The 19,631-nt window shown below is 36.4% G+C and overlaps 1 protein-coding gene across 2 annotated transcripts in view; it reads left to right on the top strand.

Moving 5' to 3' along the window:
• LOC145693309 (fatty-acid amide hydrolase 2-like) overlaps nucleotides 1-19,631 on the top strand; it is an 89,342-nt gene that overhangs the window by 35,533 nt on the left and 34,178 nt on the right. For both annotated transcript variants that reach the window (XM_081769176.1, XM_081769175.1), the window contains exons 4-5: nucleotides 7,850-8,067; nucleotides 13,583-13,694. In XM_081769176.1, coding sequence (XP_081625302.1) covers nucleotides 7,850-8,067; nucleotides 13,583-13,694 — 330 coding nt within the window. The remainder of the gene's footprint in view (nucleotides 1-7,849; nucleotides 8,068-13,582; nucleotides 13,695-19,631) is intronic.

The following is a 19,631-nucleotide window of genomic DNA, read 5'->3' as shown; positions in this document are numbered from 1 at the left end:
GAAACAAAGGATGTGAAAGCTGCCTGGGACATGGGCGCCCGGAAAGGGGGGCAGGGTGGGACCCAAGCCAACTTCTGGCTCACGAAAATGTATTAAATTTCTTAAAATTTTCTTAATACAAATAAAAAATACCATACGTAATATACCAACTAGAGATTTGAGCCTCTCCTAGAAAATTATCTTAAGGTGCTAATGCTGGGAGAGAGTGAAATATGCTGCAAAAACCCGAGTAAATCATCATATAGAATAAATGAGCTCAGTGATGACTGTACCAGTATTGCAGACATTAGATACCACCGAGAATTCCAGCAGGACTTGCCACATAAACAAAAGCTTCAGAAAATACAAGAAAAAGTATCCAATCACAAGATGTGAGACCACGTCGCAAGACAAGTTGGTATCATCAAATATTCTGCCAAAAGTATTTGTATCCTGTGAGAGAACAAAGTATGTTAAAGGTACAAAAACACATTGACAGTTGTGATATGAGAGCTAATAACACAGTTTACTCAGCAGCCAATGAACATTGTACAGGCTGAACAAATAGAATTAACTATGAAAATATTAGGTATTGCTACTAAGGACCTAGTGTCAAGTGAAGCTAAGTATCATTTCACATGTTACAGAAATTTTGTTAGGATAATACACAAACAGAATGACTCACAGCCAAGCATTGACAATTTGGAAATGAACTGTGAAAATGTTTCATTTGTTGAAGTTTTTAAAAGTTAGTAGAACACAGTCAAGAATCCTCGAGTTATTCTTTTTAAACAATTTGTTAAAGTTATGGAAGAAGAAGAAGAAAACTTAGGAGGAAAATAAAGTTTCTTGAGAAGAAGTAATTTTATGAGGCAAATATCATTACACAACAAGAACTTAGTATATGTTAGTACTGAACGTAGAAGAACACCAGTGTACCAAGTTTCGTTAAACATTGAAGTTAAAGTTAGCTATAGAAAATGATAAACTGCCACAGAAATTGCACCAACAGAAGACGACTTGCATCCTGAATGTATTTCTCTATACAGGGTTTGTATGATAAGTAATGAGACCAGGTCTGGAAACATTGTTTTATTGATCTGATCTGTACAGGGACTTAAAAGCTTTCGAAGTACTCTCCTCTTGCGTCGATGCACTTCTGCAATCGATGTTTCCACGCTGCAAACGCCCCCTGGAAGTCAGCAGCCGGCATGTCCTTTAGAAATGTGGTCACGGCTGCTTGGATGGCTGTGACGTCTGCAAAACGGGTTCCTTTCAAGCGTGGCTTCAGCTTCGGGAAGAGGAAGAAGTCGGCCGGGCTCACATCTGGGCTGTAGGGTGGTTGTGGAAGGACTTCCACCCCAATCCGGGTCAAAAAGGAGGTCACTAAGAAGGCGGTGTGGGCAGGGGCATTGTCGTGATGCAACTTCCACCGGCTAGCGATCGCCGGTCTTTTCCGCTTGACGCTCCTGTGCAGTCTCTCAAGGACTTGTTTGTAGAAGGCGGCGTTGACGGCTTGTCCTTGGGGTACAAACTCCTTGTGGACCACCCCCACATTGTCAAAAAAAACAATCAACATTGTTTTCACCTTTGACTTCGACATTCTGGCCTTCTTGGGGCGCGGGGACGCAGGAGTGTGCCACTCCGCGCTTTGACGTTTCGTTTCAGGGTCGTACTGGAACACCCACGACTCGTCACCTGTTATGACGTCATCTTCAAAGTTAGGGTCACTGTTCATGAGGTTCAACAGTTCCTGACAACAATCAACACGTCGTTGCTTTTGTTCGTCAGTCAACACTCGCGGCACCAGTTTCGCACAGATTTTTCTCATTCCCAATTGTTCCGTCACAATCTTGTGCACTGTTGTGTGGTTCATATCGAGTTCATCAGCAATCAATCTCAACGATAATCGACGGTCTGAGTTCAGGAGATCCCTCACTTTTGCCACAGTTTCGTCCGTAGTCACTGTTGTCGGGCGTCCAGCCCTCTCCAGATCCTCAACGCTTTCCCGGCCGTTCCGGAACGCACTGTGCCAACGAAACACCTGGGCTTTGGATAGGGCTTCCTCTTTGTAGGCCTCCGTGATGAGAGAAAGCGTCTGAGTAGCCGTTTTCCCCAGGCGAACGCAAAATTTGATCGCATAACGCTGTTCGATGGAACCCTCCATGTTTGTTGATTTTCCGCCGTGACAAGAATGTTCACAAGGGCTTTGTCCAAGGCTTGTCCGCGCTCCACTAAGGCTCGGAGCCAACTGACGCGCGGTGCGTTGCTTTGCTCGGACCCCCCCCCCCTACATCCTCCATCACCGACAAACCCGCTCCAGCGACACGCGCGCCGCGGCGCGGCGAGTCTCATTACTTATCATACAGACCTTGTATGTACTACCAAGATTAGATACGTCTGTTACAATTGTAATCAGTAGCACATCTAATTCCACACAATGCAGTGCAATGGTTTTGAGTTTAAAGAATTCTCTTTATTTTCTTTTTCAATGGGTATATAATGTTTCTCGAGGTGAAATTAAACCTCCCTAAAAATGTTTTACTCTCATCTGTAGTGATAACTCTGTGTAACAACACTGTTGTACGGCTCCTGAATAGTCATGGTCATGGTATCAGCTATGATATCATTGAAAAACTAGAAACAGAATATGTACTAAATGTTATATCTAAACAAAAACAAGGACATGTGGCACTTCCTGATAAATTTCTAGTGTCAATGAATCCAGAGAGAGATGTTACCCTACTGACTGAAGATAACATTGACAATTTAGAACAAACATTAACATGTGGTGGCACATCATGGGTGATATCAATAAAAATAAGTAACTACTCCTGAGAAGTCCTGCTCGAGAATCGGAGTAACTACGCCTGGAGTAATCTCCTCCCTCAATTTCGTATCAATAAAAGAAGCCACTACTCAGGTCTAGTCTGCTCCAGATTTGTGAACGTTTACTCGCGCTTCCTCTGCACGTAGCACTGAATCGTATCAATAAAAGAAGTGATTACTCATTTCTCCCATTCATCGCGCAGTCATTTCGTTGTTTTTAACCTATGACGTAGTATCTTAAAAGCCATGAAACGGGCAAGTAGCAACGATAGCTTCAACCAAAGTGCATTTGTGGATATTTTAAAAGAGTTTCCAGTGGTACTTTCAAAGTCACAGCTACCAGAAAGTAAACGGAGGAAAGCCGAAACTTTGAAGGTAATTACAGTGAAATGCAACGAAATATCAAATACATCTACGACTGAGAGACGAATTCAAAAGAGAATCTTTAATATTCGAGCGAGAATAAAACAAAAATAAAAAAGAAGAAAAAATAAAAAAAGAAAAGAAGAAAGTAATACTGAAACCATGGAAATGAACCTATTTGAGCTGATGGATGTTGATTGGAATCCAGCAATATCAAGATTAACACGACAAGCACATATCCAGCAATATCAAGATTAACACGACAAGCACATATCACGTGTTGTCCAAGGTCTTTGTAGATTGTTTGGCTTTAAGAACGAAATCAGACACTTGGCTCCTTTGTTTTCTTTTTAAAAAAAGTCCAGCCACCCACGTCATAAATCACGTCCATCTGATTGCATTTTCCACACCATACGTGTCCCCTTTCGCCTTGACATAAACAAAATACATTCTCATGTATACACCCTTTCTATCAACGTTGAGTTGAGTTGATTATTAGTTTAACGTCCTTTTCAGTAGCGAGCCTATATGAGACAGAACCCACTGATTAACGTGGAATCCAAACTACATGAGCTCCTGCCGGGAATCGAACGCGGGTCTCCTATGCCAAAGGCATGTACGCTAACCGCTTAGCCACGAAATAGCTCTTCCTATTAACGTATTACTCTCCAAAATACTAGGTTTCTTTAATGCCACTTGTATATAGTCAAGTGCTCCGATAGCACCCGGAAATGTATATTGTTCTTGCCACTCTGCCTTTGCTGTTTGTATATTACGCACACTTCCGGAAACAATCCATTTTCAGGTAGTCATAGACAGTACTTTGAGCCACACCAGAATCCCCTGACATTCCGACCTGGAATCCCGGATCACTCACGTAACGCAAGAAAACCAAGGGCACCGATTTCTCTGTAAATTTGGGGGGAGAGGTTATTCAGATGCAGAAGGTATATATATCGGGATTTTAAGACAAATTGCACTCTAATTATGCCAAATATTGTATATTCATAAATACAATAGGGGGCCCACATGTGCTTTGGGGGCCCGGGCCCCCACAGGATCGGCGCCTTTGAAGAAAACCCGCATCTTTTCATCATTACGTAGTCCACCACCCCGAATTTCGGTTGATTCTCCTTAAAAGATGTTGTGCTAATCACTACATTTTCTTTCATAAACTTATAATGCTTTTTGTAATCTCCATTTCCAACATTTCTATGCAGTTTATAAATTTTTCTACTTAGTAAAACAATCATACTCTGCCATATTTCGCACGGAGTCACCTATTTAGCTTGCTCCACAAATTTGGAGAAGTTACTAGCATCACAGAGGAGTCTTTGATTTTTATTGATATCAAACGCGTAGTAGTTACTCGGCTCGAGAATAGAGGTGTGGTTACTTCAAAAGGGCGGGGCTTCTCCGAGGTCAGCCGAGACGACTAGTGCTCAGTTCTCTTTTTATTGATACCAATGCGAGTAACTACTTCAAAATTGGGCGTAATGAGTAACTTCTCCGTTTTATTGATATCACCCCATATCGTGTAAATTCAATAATCGCTGTGCGACAAACTGGCGAATCACTGCTGAAGTCAAAAATAATAGTCTTGTCTTCAGAATCTGGCACTTTATTTAGTACTGCCAGAGAACTACACAGCTATCTAATACTCCAATAGAACCCCCTCAAAAACGGCCAAAGAAATCATTACCTGAAGATTTGACAACGAAAAAAATCCTAGAATACTACCGTGGACAGCGGCTTCCACCTGGTGAATTGACACATATTCAAAATTTAGAGAATTCTACCAGCTACAAAGCAGTTTCAGCTCTGCAGAGGGTACAGTACATGTTATGGTTTAAAAGCCTTGCCTCAAGACTAATTCAAGTCTCCTGGTACCAGGCTGGACATGGTTCTTCATCACATTACGGGATGTTGTATTTGTCATAAAAACAAACATTGGTTTTCTAGGTACTGTTGATTTGCCAGCCACTGACATAAAACAGCCTGTGATGTTTTGATATTGCAGAGGATGTGCAATAAAAGACCAGATGAGGTTCTGTTGTGATTTGTATTTTCGATCCATTATTTTATTGCAAAAGCATGTGATGTGTACTGGAAGCACAAGGACCAGTTCAGGAATATATTGCTGATGATGGGAGGATTCCACCTACTGATGATGCTGTTAGGAATAGTTGGTCGTAGGTTTGGAGCTGCTGGTTTAAAAGATCCAATTGTCAACAGTGGAATTGTAGTGGAAGGGTCAATTGACAATGCACTAAGCGGAAAAAGATACAATCGAGGTATTCGAATGCATAAAGCAGTTTATGAGGTATTAGGTTTGTTGCTGATACAGGAATACTAGGACTTAGCAGTCATTTCACAACACCCCTTATTACAGGAACAATTTATGACACTTCTTGAAAAATTTCAAACGAACATCTGCCAGACTACATATGAATTGCTGTAGCATAACAGAATCACAGTAGATTGGAAGAAAACCATACTGGAGTTCATTAGGAACTTAGAAACAGGCGATAGTGGTTAAGCCAAGTTTTGGATGAGTTACCTCAATCTTGTGGATTTGGCATTTAACCTTATAAATTATTCATTGTAGCTTTGGAAGATTCAAGATCGCTAATAACATTCCAACTGAGCGAGCAGTATATATATTTTAAGAGTATACATCTAAGTTATATAGGCCGAACCTGTAACACAGATATACAGGATGTTTCAAAACAACTCCGACAACGTTTGGGAGGTGATTCCTGACACCAAGACAGAAAATATAAACCAACCTGGGTGCTCAAATGCTTCCTTTCGGAGTTATAGGCTGCCGAAAAGATGAAAAAATGAACTTTAAAGATCCATAGCTCCAAAACTATGGGACCTACCGTAGTCAGATCAAGACTTCATTTAGAAACTAGTATGTGCCCTATCCAAATATTCATGTTTCAGAATGCTGTGGTATTTCCGCATCAATTTTTATAGAGGTAGTTGGTGGGTACTTCAATTATATGCCCCTAGCCAAACTCCCTCTATACAAATTGTTGTGTGACTTCTAGAACATGTATTTTTGGATAGTGCACATATTATTTCCTAATTGAAGTCTTGACCCGATTATGGTATGTCTCATAGTTTTGGAGCTATTGATATTTAAAGTTCATTTTTTCATGCTTACGGTAGCCTGTAACTCTGAAAGGAGGCATTTGTTCACCAAGGTTGGTGTATACTTTTTGTCTTATCTTCGTGTCAGGAATTACCTCCCAAACGTTGTCTGTGTTGTTTTGAAACACCCTGTATATACTCTTAAAATATATATATACTGCTTTGGTCAGTTGAAATTTTATTAACGTTATATTTGCAAGTGAAACTGGAGATTGGGATTTATATTGGAAGATTAAGAGACATTTACACCAGATATAGCTCAAAGCGTTAAAACTACACTTAATATGTTATTTTGCAGTTCTGATTATACAAAAATAAAGGTGCTACTAATGTCGTATTTATAAAATACTATATTCGGAGATTCAAGACTATACATCAAGCATATTAGCTATGTTAAGAACGTTATCTAATTTACACAGAATTCCGCAATATGCAAGAGAATTAAATAAACGTAGAGTTTTAGAGTCAATTTATTGTTTTACCCATTGTGTTTTGGTAAATTTTATGTACTTTACATGCAATAAAGCCAGTTAATGCATTTTGTAATTAAAATTCATATTCCTTAAACCCGAAAACCATGTAATTGAACCTCAAAACGTTTAAAAAACATGTTATTTGAGAGAATTATGAGTGGTTTTAAGAATTTGATGCCACCATTTTGTTTTTGGCCGCCATATTGGGAAAGCTACCAATTCAGGTTGGGCAACATGCATTTTTTCACTGTTGGGACTATGTTGAACGATTTTATACTGGCTGCAGCTTCTCCCTCTTTGTGATGTTATTTTCTCATTTTTGGTGGTCTAACTGACGGACTATGTAGCCCATTATCAAGTTATTGACATTCTGGGCATTGTTTGGTTTGCGAGCAGTTGCTGGACGCTCAGTGCTTTTGGGTTTTTCAGCGCAATCCCTACCGTGTCTGAACTCTGATATCCAACAAAACACGCATCTGTGACTTGCTGCTGTGGTTACTAACCTCTTGTGGATGTCTGAAGCAGTCTTTCCTTCCCTACAGAGAAACCACACTGTCCACCGTTGTGCATGCTTGTCTGCTTCCATGTTGTTTTACCGCTGTCCACTGGCGTACACGCAAGCCGAAACAAGTGCTTCTGCAGTGCAGCATCCATGGGAAGCACCAACACCATCTGGTGGCAGTAGACGGTACTATAGTCCATCTTCACCAAACTTCGACACATTTCAAAGTGATGCTTTGCAGGAGTTATAGAGGAAGTGCCAATTAATATTGAATGAACTAAATATTTATTATTATTATTATTATTATTATTATTATTATTATTATTATTATTATTATTATTATTATTATTATTATTATTATTATTATTTACAGTTGATGAGAAACTAATTTTTGCTTCCGGTTCCGTGCATTTTCGCTACGCTATTGTATAACAACGAACTTCGAAAAAAAGAAAGAGGTAAAAGGAAAGGAAAATTAAAATGTTTATATTTATTTTATGTTGTTTACTGTGTATATGAAAAGAAAATATTTTATTTTTTAAAGGTCTTCATCATACAATGGGTTTAGCTGCACGACAGTCGTATATAGCCAACAAGGATGCAGAAGTTATTACACTTGTGAAAAAAGCAGGTGGTATTGTATTAGCTGTAACCAATATACCAGAACTGTGCATGTGGTATGAAACCCGCAATACGATACATGGACAAACACAGAATCCATATGACACGACTAGAATGGTTGGAGGATCATCTGGAGGAGAGGTATTACTGTGTTAATTCTTTCTTTCCCAAATGAATAAATGAATATATATATATATATATATATATATATATATATATATATATATATATATATGTATGTATGTATATATTAGGCTGGTTCAAATTTTTTTTTTGCGAATTTAATTGCGCATAGTTGCTAATATTGTTCCTTTCCTACAAGTATATTTCGCTGCAAAAAATCAACTCAATTGGATAATGTTTAGCGGTCGCTCAAGCGACACGAAGTTGTGCCATAGGATGCATATAATTATGTCGTATGGAGAAAACCGAAACCTGTTTCGGTGTAAGCCGAACCGGCTTTGAAGAAAACCGAAACCGGTTTCGGTTGTCCTACCCCAGTGCCCATAATACCTGTCACGCAACCGCTGGCTCCGATGTCCAGGTCTGCAGCTCCGAAACATCCTTACCGTTGACAGACGTGTGACATAACATCAGACTGGAGGTGGCAGTTGTTGCGCAACGGTGATTTTCTGTTCGACGCTCTTTGTCCGCAATTGTTGAAACTAGGAACATCAAACACGGCCCATAGATGGCCACTGGACTGTTGTCCAGAAAGTTTATAATGAGTCCGTCGGATGGTGAATGACCGAGATATGAGCTTTAAAAGTCATGTACGACTCATCAGAATTGAAATACAGCTTATCAAATGAAAAAAAAAAAAAAAAAAAAAAACACAAAAGTTTTATTAGAGGCATGTATTATCTAATTAGGAATATTCAGAATTTCACAATATAAATTTTGTAAGGTTACTTTATCGAAATTGCGTTATCGATGTAATAATTACACCACAATACATATGTAACATGGATTACGAAATTATTGCTGAAATAAAACGTATTAGCAGACATCACTCGAAATCAAATTTAACACATATATTACATAAAATACTTTGACACATAAATACAAGACATGCCATCATAATAGATTATATCAGAAAATACAAGATAAATATTTTATATATACATATATCTGGTGTAATTACAGGTAAACATACTAGTACAGCCCCATGCAAACAAGTTGAGGTGGTAATCTATTAGGTAGAGGTTTAATAGTTAGTGGAACTAAAATTATCATAACCAAAGGTGCTGTCATAGCTTATAATATGGACATCGTCTCATCAAATTATTTAATCGCTATTTATTTATTAATAAATGAGTAGCTCCCTTTTATTTATTTATTTATTTATTTATTTATTCATTATATATATATATATATATATATATACATATATTTTTCTTCATATACTTCTTCCATAATTACTTATTATTATATATAATCAATTATCCTTAGCATTCCATAACAACTCATCAATATCTTGTTGCTTTATTTATTATTCATTTCGTAGTATTTTATTTTATTTTTTAGATAGTAGTTACTTATGCATATTATAGATGATGAGACTTCATATGATTATTTGCTGTTGTTTCTCTTATTTTAAAATACGGCAATTAGTTCTATAGCTCCATAGCATTGAAAATACAGTAAAATATATCATATTAGTAATGAATTATTTGTATCTACCTAAATTGCTGTATCATCCTTCGATACTGAATATGATATTGAATGAAAACATGTTTTGTCGAAAGAACTGTTGATTTAGTTGTTAGGCCTGAAGCTGAGGATTCCAATTATTATTATTATTCGATTAAATTTTAGTGTAGCTTCATTTTAGGGGAAAGATTATGTATTCAGGAGGCATCACCTACTGGACAAGATTCAATTTCTTAGCTGGACATCATTTTTGTAGTGGATCCTCCTTCAAATAATAATAAATCTAATATGAAAAAATACAAATTACCGTTGGTATTGCTCCGTAGTTGTAATTCCGTTTTTGGTACTCTCAAATCCCATTAAATTTCCTGCTAACTTGAATTTTACTATATTTTTCGGATTATATTTCTCGTTCCAATAATTAAACCGCAGAATGTACGAAGTTTCTTCAAAATTGACGTTTAATTAAGAAGACTCAAGCTTTATACATTTTAAAAAAACATTTGTGTATATTATTTAACTTTAACTTGCTTTCTCTTTTTCGTATTCAGGTGCAGAATTTATACACATGTCACCTAATGCTTGAATACACCGTTATAACTTGAAAACAAATTACAAGTTCATTGCTATAAACTGGATTAATACCGAAACAAAACATGAAACAACTAAAACATGAACCTAATAAATAAAATAAATATCAACATAAATACGAAATGGTACTGACATAATAACTGCAGATTTATAATGGTGATGACAACTATACAGGTTCAATTTAGTGGAGCAGTACACGGTGGAAACAGGACCCGTTTTTGAAGAAAACCGGTTTACGAAATTTTTCAGAAACCTGTTTCGTTTTTTCTAAATAGCGAAAAACCGGTTTTTGTGCCCACCACTAGTTATTTTATATTGTAGTTAGGACATAGCCTGTACAAAATTCTTCTGTTATCTTCACAGGTATTCACGCATATGTTGAACATTTTATGCATTGCATGCGACTACTCTGAAATTTAAGAATAAGATAGATGAAAAACAGACAATGCCATATCCTTTTTGAGTTAAGCATTTGGTTCAGTTTTCTTTTGCTTAGGAACTGACTTGTCTTATTTTTCTTCTTCTTTTTAGTTTGTAACCAGAAATTGTGTTCTTTAGGTAAAAATACATAAATATATATATTGCAGTGGTAGTATAGTAGAATATGCTACTATACTACAGGGAGAATGTTACATGTCATTTTTTAAAATTGTTTTATTGAAAAAATTGGGCTACTAGTCTTACTTGACATCTTCCAATATCAAACACTTGCATATGTGTTATGAAATCTTTACTGTAGAGTAATATATGGCCCTGGACGCTTGGGTTGTTAAGCAACAACTAACAATCCTAAATATGCACTTATATTTTGATTATAGTTGAAGTTATGGTAGTACAGTTGTGCTGTTGTTAATTTGACATCAGAGCAAAAGAATGCAGTTACAGTAAAAATTTTCATACCATACGCAACAATCAGAACAGAAAAATATTCAAGATTGTTATATTTTACCAAACAACGGAAATTGATTCTTGTTAAAATTCAGTATACCATAGTAATCGACTGTCTTATGTGTAGAGTGTAACGATGACATTGTGCAAAGTACTAATTTAGGTGATCACGTAAGTTAGGAAAAAGTAGCAGTGTCAATGTAGAACACGTGAAGGAGTTTGATTGAAAGTAATTTAGTTTCACTTTAGCGTTGTACGCCATGGACAGATTAGTGTTAAGTATGGTCAATTCTGGAATTTTTACTTTGCTGAATCCGGAAATAATCCGGAATTCAAAACACATTTCAATTTCGAAAAAAAGATCTGAGAACTGAAATTTCCAATTCCGGAAAATAAAATTTCTGAAATGCGAATAATGTTGGCCATCCCTAATTAGTATATTTTATGCTGGACATTGTACTAACACACTCATCTCAACATCGGTAGGTAATGTATCGGGCAAGGAATATCCGTAATTACTCCAGAAAAGTACATGGGGAACCGATCTTTTATTTTCCATATCTTGGAATCAGATGTATGGATCACCTCCTATCAACGAACTTTCGTAACTTATAACGCTATACATTCTGGCCAAAATTGATGGTGATTCATTAAGTAGTTCTTGATATTTTAAATCTCCCAGACAGACAGTAAATAATGTAAAGGAGCTTTTGGTAAACAAACCAAAGTAACTAACTTTTAACACTGAAATATGTTATAGCATTGTTAGGCATTAATTTTATGTGTATTCATTTAATCTGTGTTCTGTTGTATGGTGTCTTTTTTGTGTTAAATACTAAGAATTATTTACCATAATCAAATCCATAATAATAAAAAAATGAATACAGTTAAGTAATGTGCTGTCGGGAACGTCCTCTAGTTGAAAAGTTGAAAATCCAGGTGTTTAATTCTTAATTTTAACATTGTAACGAAATTCCGCATATATTTAATTTTTTAAATGTATATATAAAAGTAAGCAAGAAAATTCTGTCGCTTTTTTAGCCATCACCTTCGAATATCGATATGTCAATTAAGACGTACCTGAAAGATCACAGTCCCCATCAGCATCGACGACCTTCTACCAACGTTCTGGAAGGCCATCGCGATAGAACATGGTGGGCCGTGAAGTGAAGATATCAAGTGCATTTTGCACCTCTACTAGGGATTTGAATAGCGTCCACTAAGGTGATTGTCCAAGGAATGGAACAGGTGATAATCGGACGGTGCAATGTCCGAAGAGCATAGCGAATGCAATAGTGTTTCCCATGTAAGGCGTAGGGAACGTTTCCCGGGTTTTAGGGTTAGGTATTTCCCGGGGGTTAGGAATTTTCCCGGGTCATCCTAGCCACGTAGTTCTTAGCGTTGTCCAGTAACAGGAGAACCCCTTTGCGATTCAGAAGTGCTGGCTCCAGAGTTGTGGGTTTTTCTTGACCATGACTCAAATGCTGACAGTACACAATTGCATTGATGCTCTCACCAGTTTGTAGCAGTTCCCGATGCACGATACCGCGAGCACTCCAGCACACGCACAGGAGGACCTTCTGATGCAGTGCTGGTTTCGGCTATTTTGGAACCGGTTCATGGGATGCTAACCAATGACGACGGGGCCGTGAAGCATCGTACAGGACCCACTTCTCATCACATATCAATACCCTGTTCAGAAATTGCGCATTCCTCAGACGAGACAGCAAAGAAACAGGTGTCTGCTCACGTTGCCTTCTGACCCAGAGTCAAATCATGTGGGAGACATTGACCCAACTTGCAGTGCCTACCAAGTTGATGGAGGTGCTGTCGAATGGTTTCTCCACTTACACTGAATCTTACAATGAATTGTCGTCACAGTTTCTCACATGTCTGGCCACTGTTCGCCTTAATTGATATCTGAAGATCTTCAATTTGTACGTGTATTGGTCGTCGGATACGTGTTGTGTCTTCGAGTGTTTCGTCACCGTCCTTAAACTTGTTAAACTACCGTTGCACTATCCGCGTAGTCACGACACCCTCATCAAAGGCGTGGCTTATCTTCCACCCCGTTGCAGTGGCGTTTGACCCAAGTTTGAACTCGTACAGTATAACGCCCTTATGACGCTCTGTGGAGGTCCCATGTTCACTTTGTCCTTACGCAAGTTCACGGTGTAATTGAACTGCCACAACCAGGTTATGTGTTATATATATACCCACATCAACAACTGACCTTCGCCTTACTTCCATTCGCATTCAACTCACGGTGTGAGGGCCAATGGAACACAGACCTCCACCAAAAGCGACAGAAATTTCTTGATTACCTTATATATATATATATATATATATATATATATATATATATATACACTGAACCTTCATATTTATTGGATACACTAGCAGTCTACAGAGTTGCATGAACATTTGAAAACTGTAGAAGTACGTTATAAAAATATTAATTCAATTTTTATTTATGTTTTTTTTTTTTTTTTTTTTTTTTTTTTTTTTTTTTTTTTTTAAATAGGCATGTGTTCTGACATCTTGTGGTTCCCCGATTGGAATTGGTACAGATATTGGTGGATCTATTAGGATGCCAGCTTTCTTTTGCGGAATATATGGTCACAAACCTACTACAGGTAATAGTATCAGTTAATAGAAATCCATAATTCAATGAGATGAGGGAAGATTCTTAGCGAAGAATTCATATGGATTTTTTTAAATGAATATACTACTCAATGGTTTTTTGTCGCTTTGGTGGCGTAAGGGTGAGTTGCGTCTGCTTTTTAAATTGTTCTCTTTTGTTTTGGGGAGGGAAGAGGATGTGTTGGTCGTGGATAATTTTTTTCTCGTATACTTGAGTATTTGCCTTTACGTTCAGTCAAAATGACCAGTGTAAAAAATCTTAAGCCAAATACATTATCGCCTGGTTTTGCTTCGTAAGCATCGTGTGAACGTATCTTACTTTTATTATCAGCACTTTTTATATTTTTACTACTAAAAAAAAAAGTGAAAGAAAAAGCTTGTCTCAAATATCATTGCTCTTCTAAAAATTACATTCGAATCTGTACTAGTGCTGTACATTGTAGAACCGAGCGAAAGTTATTATTATTATTCGGGATTTTCATTGCCTTACCCTTTACCACTTTCACAACGCTGTATAAAAGTCGACGACTTTTTCTTATATTTTAGCGGAACACATTTTTAGAGTAGAAAGTGGGTGTAAAGTAAAATGCACTCCCTCATTCTTGACTGATTTCAACTCAAATATTAATGATTGTGAGAAAGCCTCATAAAACGTATTATTTTAAACTGTATATGTTGTTCATAAGTTTACGATGTTTGATCATTGAATTATCATTTATTATATAATAAATAAATTATTACTTAATAGTGCATAAAGTTTTTTTTATTAACATAAAACAAAATGGACAATTAAAATAATATTTTTTAGTGTGAATATTTGGTACGTGGAAAGTGAGAGAATAGTTAAAGCATTTAAAAATAAAAACAACATGAGGCCAAGGTTGTGTAAAGTAAAAAATAAACTTTTCCACAACAAGCTATAACGTAACACCTAGCTAACCTCAATATGTACATTTGTAATCTAATTTATTGTTTGCAAAAAAAGTTAAAAACAAAATATTTGGTAATGTTTTAGTAAACAAATACACGGATTTTCCAAAACTAAAAAAAAAAAAAAAAAAAAAACTTTTATATTTGTATACATAATAATAATATTTATTTATTAAAAAACTATAATTTAAACATTTTAAAATTTAAAAATATAATGCCAACTAGTTGTAACAAACAAAAACATTTACAAGTATAAAAAAACAAATTTTATAAACCAAAATCGTTCTTTTAAAATCATTTAACAATCATTTATTTGGCTTCCACCATTTTGAATTTACTTCGTTCCGTTCAAAGCTTTAACATGAAGTTTCTAAGTAGCTGTTGTTAGGACATTAAGTATAAACTATTAAAAAAAAAAAAAAAAGTATAACTAACGTATGGTATAGTAAAACAAATTAAAATTATTTATTAGCAGTTTACATGCTTTTGTAGTTATTGTATGCTTTTTTCTTTTAATATCGTAATTTATTTGTGTATTTAACCTATGTGTAATTGTTTCTTTTATTCTAAATATTAATTAATTACATTATGCATTCTTATTATTATGTTTATTTAATCTCTCCTATTTTACTCTCTGTCACATCTAAATAAAATGTCATAAATCATTTGGGTAATGGTCTCCATATAACAGACAATACACTATAACTCTAATCCCACTATACTACCCGTTCCATTATTATGGTATACTTTACCCTTTACGAAAATCAATTTTATATTTATTTTTTTATATATGTTATGGCTCCTCAATTTTATATTTATTTTTTTTTATAGATGTTACATTACATCATTACATACATTACGATTTCTAACTTCTAGGGGCCGCGGTGGCTCAGTGGTAGAATGTTCGTCTCTGGTGCTTGGTGTCCCGGGTTTGATCCCAGCCCCCGCCAAGTGAACTTTGTGGAGGACAAACACCGTGTGCGTTGGTTTTCTCGGGGTTCTCCCGTTTCCTTCCACTTTCTTCATTTCACTATTTCATTCATTACTCATCATCACCGCCTCCTTTAGCCTAACCGACATAACCGCGGGACATAAAAGTTAAAGATTTCTACCTTCAGCCTCCCTTCCCCTTTAACCTGAGCAAATTAACGAGTTATCCCTTCATTCTGCTTACCTGTTCTTTGACTCGTTCTCCCAGCTATCTATATATATTTTCCCATTCCTGAGCGTTAACGATAAACCACTGGCAGTTCGTCACAATAGAATTGGAATATTGACGAAGATTCAATCAGCACTTTTCTGTGATTTTCTATTCCATATTCCAGTGTTCAACAGGAAATAACTTAAAATGAAACACACACTCTTCTTTCAGAAAATTGAAGAAGCAGAAAATCATCGTAATAATAATTTTAATTCTGTGATATTGCTAACTCAGATTAATGAGCACTAAAACGTCGGAACGACAAGAAATCTTGAGCATAGTCTATGGGAGGGAGAAACAGGGAAATCGTTGTAACGTTTCACCAATCACCAGTAAACAGTTGGAGGTGAGAGCAGGAAAAGAACAAGCAAGAACATATTTCTGTTCCTGTCAATAAAAGCAATGGAAGAAAGAAAATGGTTGTTTGGGGACACTCACTAACACTATTTGAATAATCTCCAATATACTGGGTGTATCAAAAGTCCTGGAGCACAGGCCAACTTCGTTATACGAAAAAAGGAAAGGGAGAAAGATACGAAAAAATGAAAGAGAGGAAACTTGTTGGAAATAGGTGGTTTTAAATCTAAAATGGTGGAACTTTTCCAATGGCACCAATGGGCGTCACGCTGTAAGGCGCCCTATGTTAAATGGAAAAAGTTACCAGTTTAGCGTACAGTTCCCTTGAGTCGTCATCGTACCAACAATACAACATTGTTGGGGAACGGATGTGAAGTGTTCTAGATTCCCTCACACAAGAATGTGTACGTTCATCATGCCATTTTAGCATGCTCTTACGTTCCGTTGGAACAACCTGTTGAACTGGAATAGTGACTTTTTTTATTTAACATAGGGCACCTTACTAGTGTGTATCCCAAACTGCTAGTGCGATTGGAAAAATTCTGCCATTTTAGATTAAACACCACCTATTTCCAACAAGTTTCCTCTCTTTCCATTTTTCATATTTTTACACAACGGAGGCGGCCTTTTGGTACACCCGGTATAATTGCCAGGTAAGTAGTACCTTTTAAAACTTAGTCAAAAAATCGTTTTATAGAAATAAGAACACGAAACTGACACTGAAACAACGAGGGAGCTCAGCTTCTTAACGACAATATTGGGAAGTGAAGGGGTCTGAGATCCCAGATTTTGGCGCTCATGCGCCCTTGAAACCTTTGTAGATGCATATTTAACTTCTTAAGGACCCCCCGATTTTGACTGTTTCGAGTTTACATAAATATCACAGGAATGTCACTAATATTAACGTCTTTAGAATGAACATTGGATCATTAGTCTTATCCTAGATAATATAGTTAGTACCAACGATATACTCTGAAACTAGGCGAAGAAGTGGTAATGACGAAGAAATTCAAGTACTTGGGATCATCCCTACAGGAAAATGTAGGAGTAGAGGAAGACATAAAAAGCAGAATTAGCAGGGTCTGGATAAAATGGACAGAAATATCGGGAGTATCGTCATTGTCTGACCGTAGGGTACAGATGCACTTTAAAGAAAAGGTTTGCAAAAGAATATGTGACCTGCTATGTTCTACGGAGTGAAATATTGGACGACGAAGAAGAGAGAGAAACAGAAGTTGCACGTTACAGTGAATGTGTGGAGTGATGCGGAAGGACAAAACTAAGAATGAAGTGATCTAAAGGATAGTAAAAGTAAGACTAATAGAATTAAATTTTGCAAGAAAGTGGACTTCTATTATCTGCATATACATATTTACGTATAAGAAGAAGAAATTTGGAATACGTGGCTCACCGATTGAGTGCTATAGAACTAAGTGGGAAACGGGTGCGAGGCTAACCAAAGAAAAAGTGTGTGAAGAACTATAGGTGCAGTGTAGTGTCACAGTGGATATGAGTGATTAAAAACAAATAAGAGGACAGCAATCCGAAACTGACCGGGAAAAAGGTTTAGAAGAAGAAGAACGATATACTCTGAAACAACTTGCTCGTGTAATGTCCCATGTACATGTTATGTCTACTTACTTTCGGTTTAACCTTCATCAACGTGACTTAGCTTTCGTCTGGAAATGTCTCCATCGGGATAAACATAACTTTCGCTTTAAAAGTTTATCTATAGTTGGCATTTATGTGATCGTGGTCCCCACTTCATCGCCAGAAGTAATATGCCATATGTAAATTTGCAACTGACAGTATTTCCAATCGAAGAAAATACATTAAACTAATTTTTGCCGAAAATACAAATGTCTTCGTAATTGTAAACAACAAAAATAGGCATGGTACCATTAATGCTTTACAAACGTACAAAAATTTAAATATATACGAGTGTGTTGCATTGAAGATGCAACTACTGTACACAGATTAACTGGATTTGACTTTAAGGCCATTTCAGGAGTATTATTGATATTTAGCCAAGAAGATAGCAGTAAATGCCATCTCCATGCTCACTTCGGACAACAGATGTGTTCTGTTTTACAGAACTGTAATTTTAAATACATTCTGTTTATCGTGAAGCACTATATTTGAAGAAAGAAAAAGTAAAAAATGACTTGTCTTTGCTATCTCTTAGCAGATCAAAGTAACAAATAATTACCCATATGGTATGTCAGGTGTAGATTCGACTACTCATTTATGTATGGATTAGCGATCTCAATTTCTTTCGGTTTGAATGCAGAATTTAGCGAAGTGGTTTAGTTGTCCGTAGGAAATATATTTTACGCCACTCATTGCCACCTTACTCATTGTCTACGATTCATGGTAAGATGTATATTCACATGAATCACACTTTCAACTTGCAGTAGATATTCTATCGACCTGTCTAGGTTTCCCGGCGATCGGCGCCTTGCTCCTCCAAGTACTCCACTTAGTGCTTTCTTGAACAGAAGTTATCATGTTATGCATCCATTTGATATACTCCCTCATCCTTCTTGTAACAACGCACTGATATCTCTTTCTGAGAGTTATACTAGCTTGATAATTTCTGCAACTTTTTCTAATATTAGGCCAGTTTTTCCTACCGACTTCATTACAAACTCTACGCAAATCAATTGATCTCGAATGGTATCATTTAAGAAAAATCCATAAATTCATTCGTTATCTTGACGTTTTAGTTCGGTACTTGTTTCATGGTGTGAAAGCGGTCTGTATAGTTGCAAGAACATTGTACTGTTTCAGAAAATTATTTTTAATTTCCACATAATGGACTTCAGTAAATTTCTAAGTGCTGCAAATTCTTGGAGAGTTTTATATCGCTTGGATTCATAACAAGGATGAATATATTGACTTGTTTAGCTTGTAATATTTCGTTCACAACAATATTTTTGTCCGGATCATCTAATAGAAGCGCCGTTTTCTTTTTCGTGCGGTGCAAAAGGTTCGATAATTTGAATATACACTCTTCATTTTGCCATCATGTTGGTGATTTCAGTTACTCATCGGCAAGTGTGCCCTAACACTAATTGTATCGAAATTACGCTAGCCAATCTCCAGTCAAATTGTAATTGTACCGTGTACTATAAGTTGTACTTGATAGCAATAACTAGGATCACGTGTATTATACATAAATTCTATACAATATACATAAACAGTTCATTGTCAAAGGCAATTAAGCTAGTTAAATTACTCAGCTGATGACGCTTTACGATTATTTTATTTGGTGAGTACTGGGTACGACGATAGATCACCGTAGACCCTATAGCTGTGATATAAGAAATTACTTTTCTTTATCATTTAGAATATCTTGTAAAACACTGTAAAACATTCTTCAAACCTTCACTTCAAACCTGCAACATTACCAACTGAATCAATAACATTATATAAAAATATT

The sequence above is a fragment of the Thermobia domestica genome, chromosome 8, assembly GCF_964235325.1.
Source record: "Thermobia domestica chromosome 8, izTheDome1.hap1.1, whole genome shotgun sequence".
Lineage (NCBI taxonomy): Eukaryota > Metazoa > Arthropoda > Insecta > Zygentoma > Lepismatidae > Thermobia > Thermobia domestica.
The sequence above is the reverse complement of the archived record's forward strand: the minus strand, read 5'-3'. Positions and strand labels throughout refer to the sequence as shown.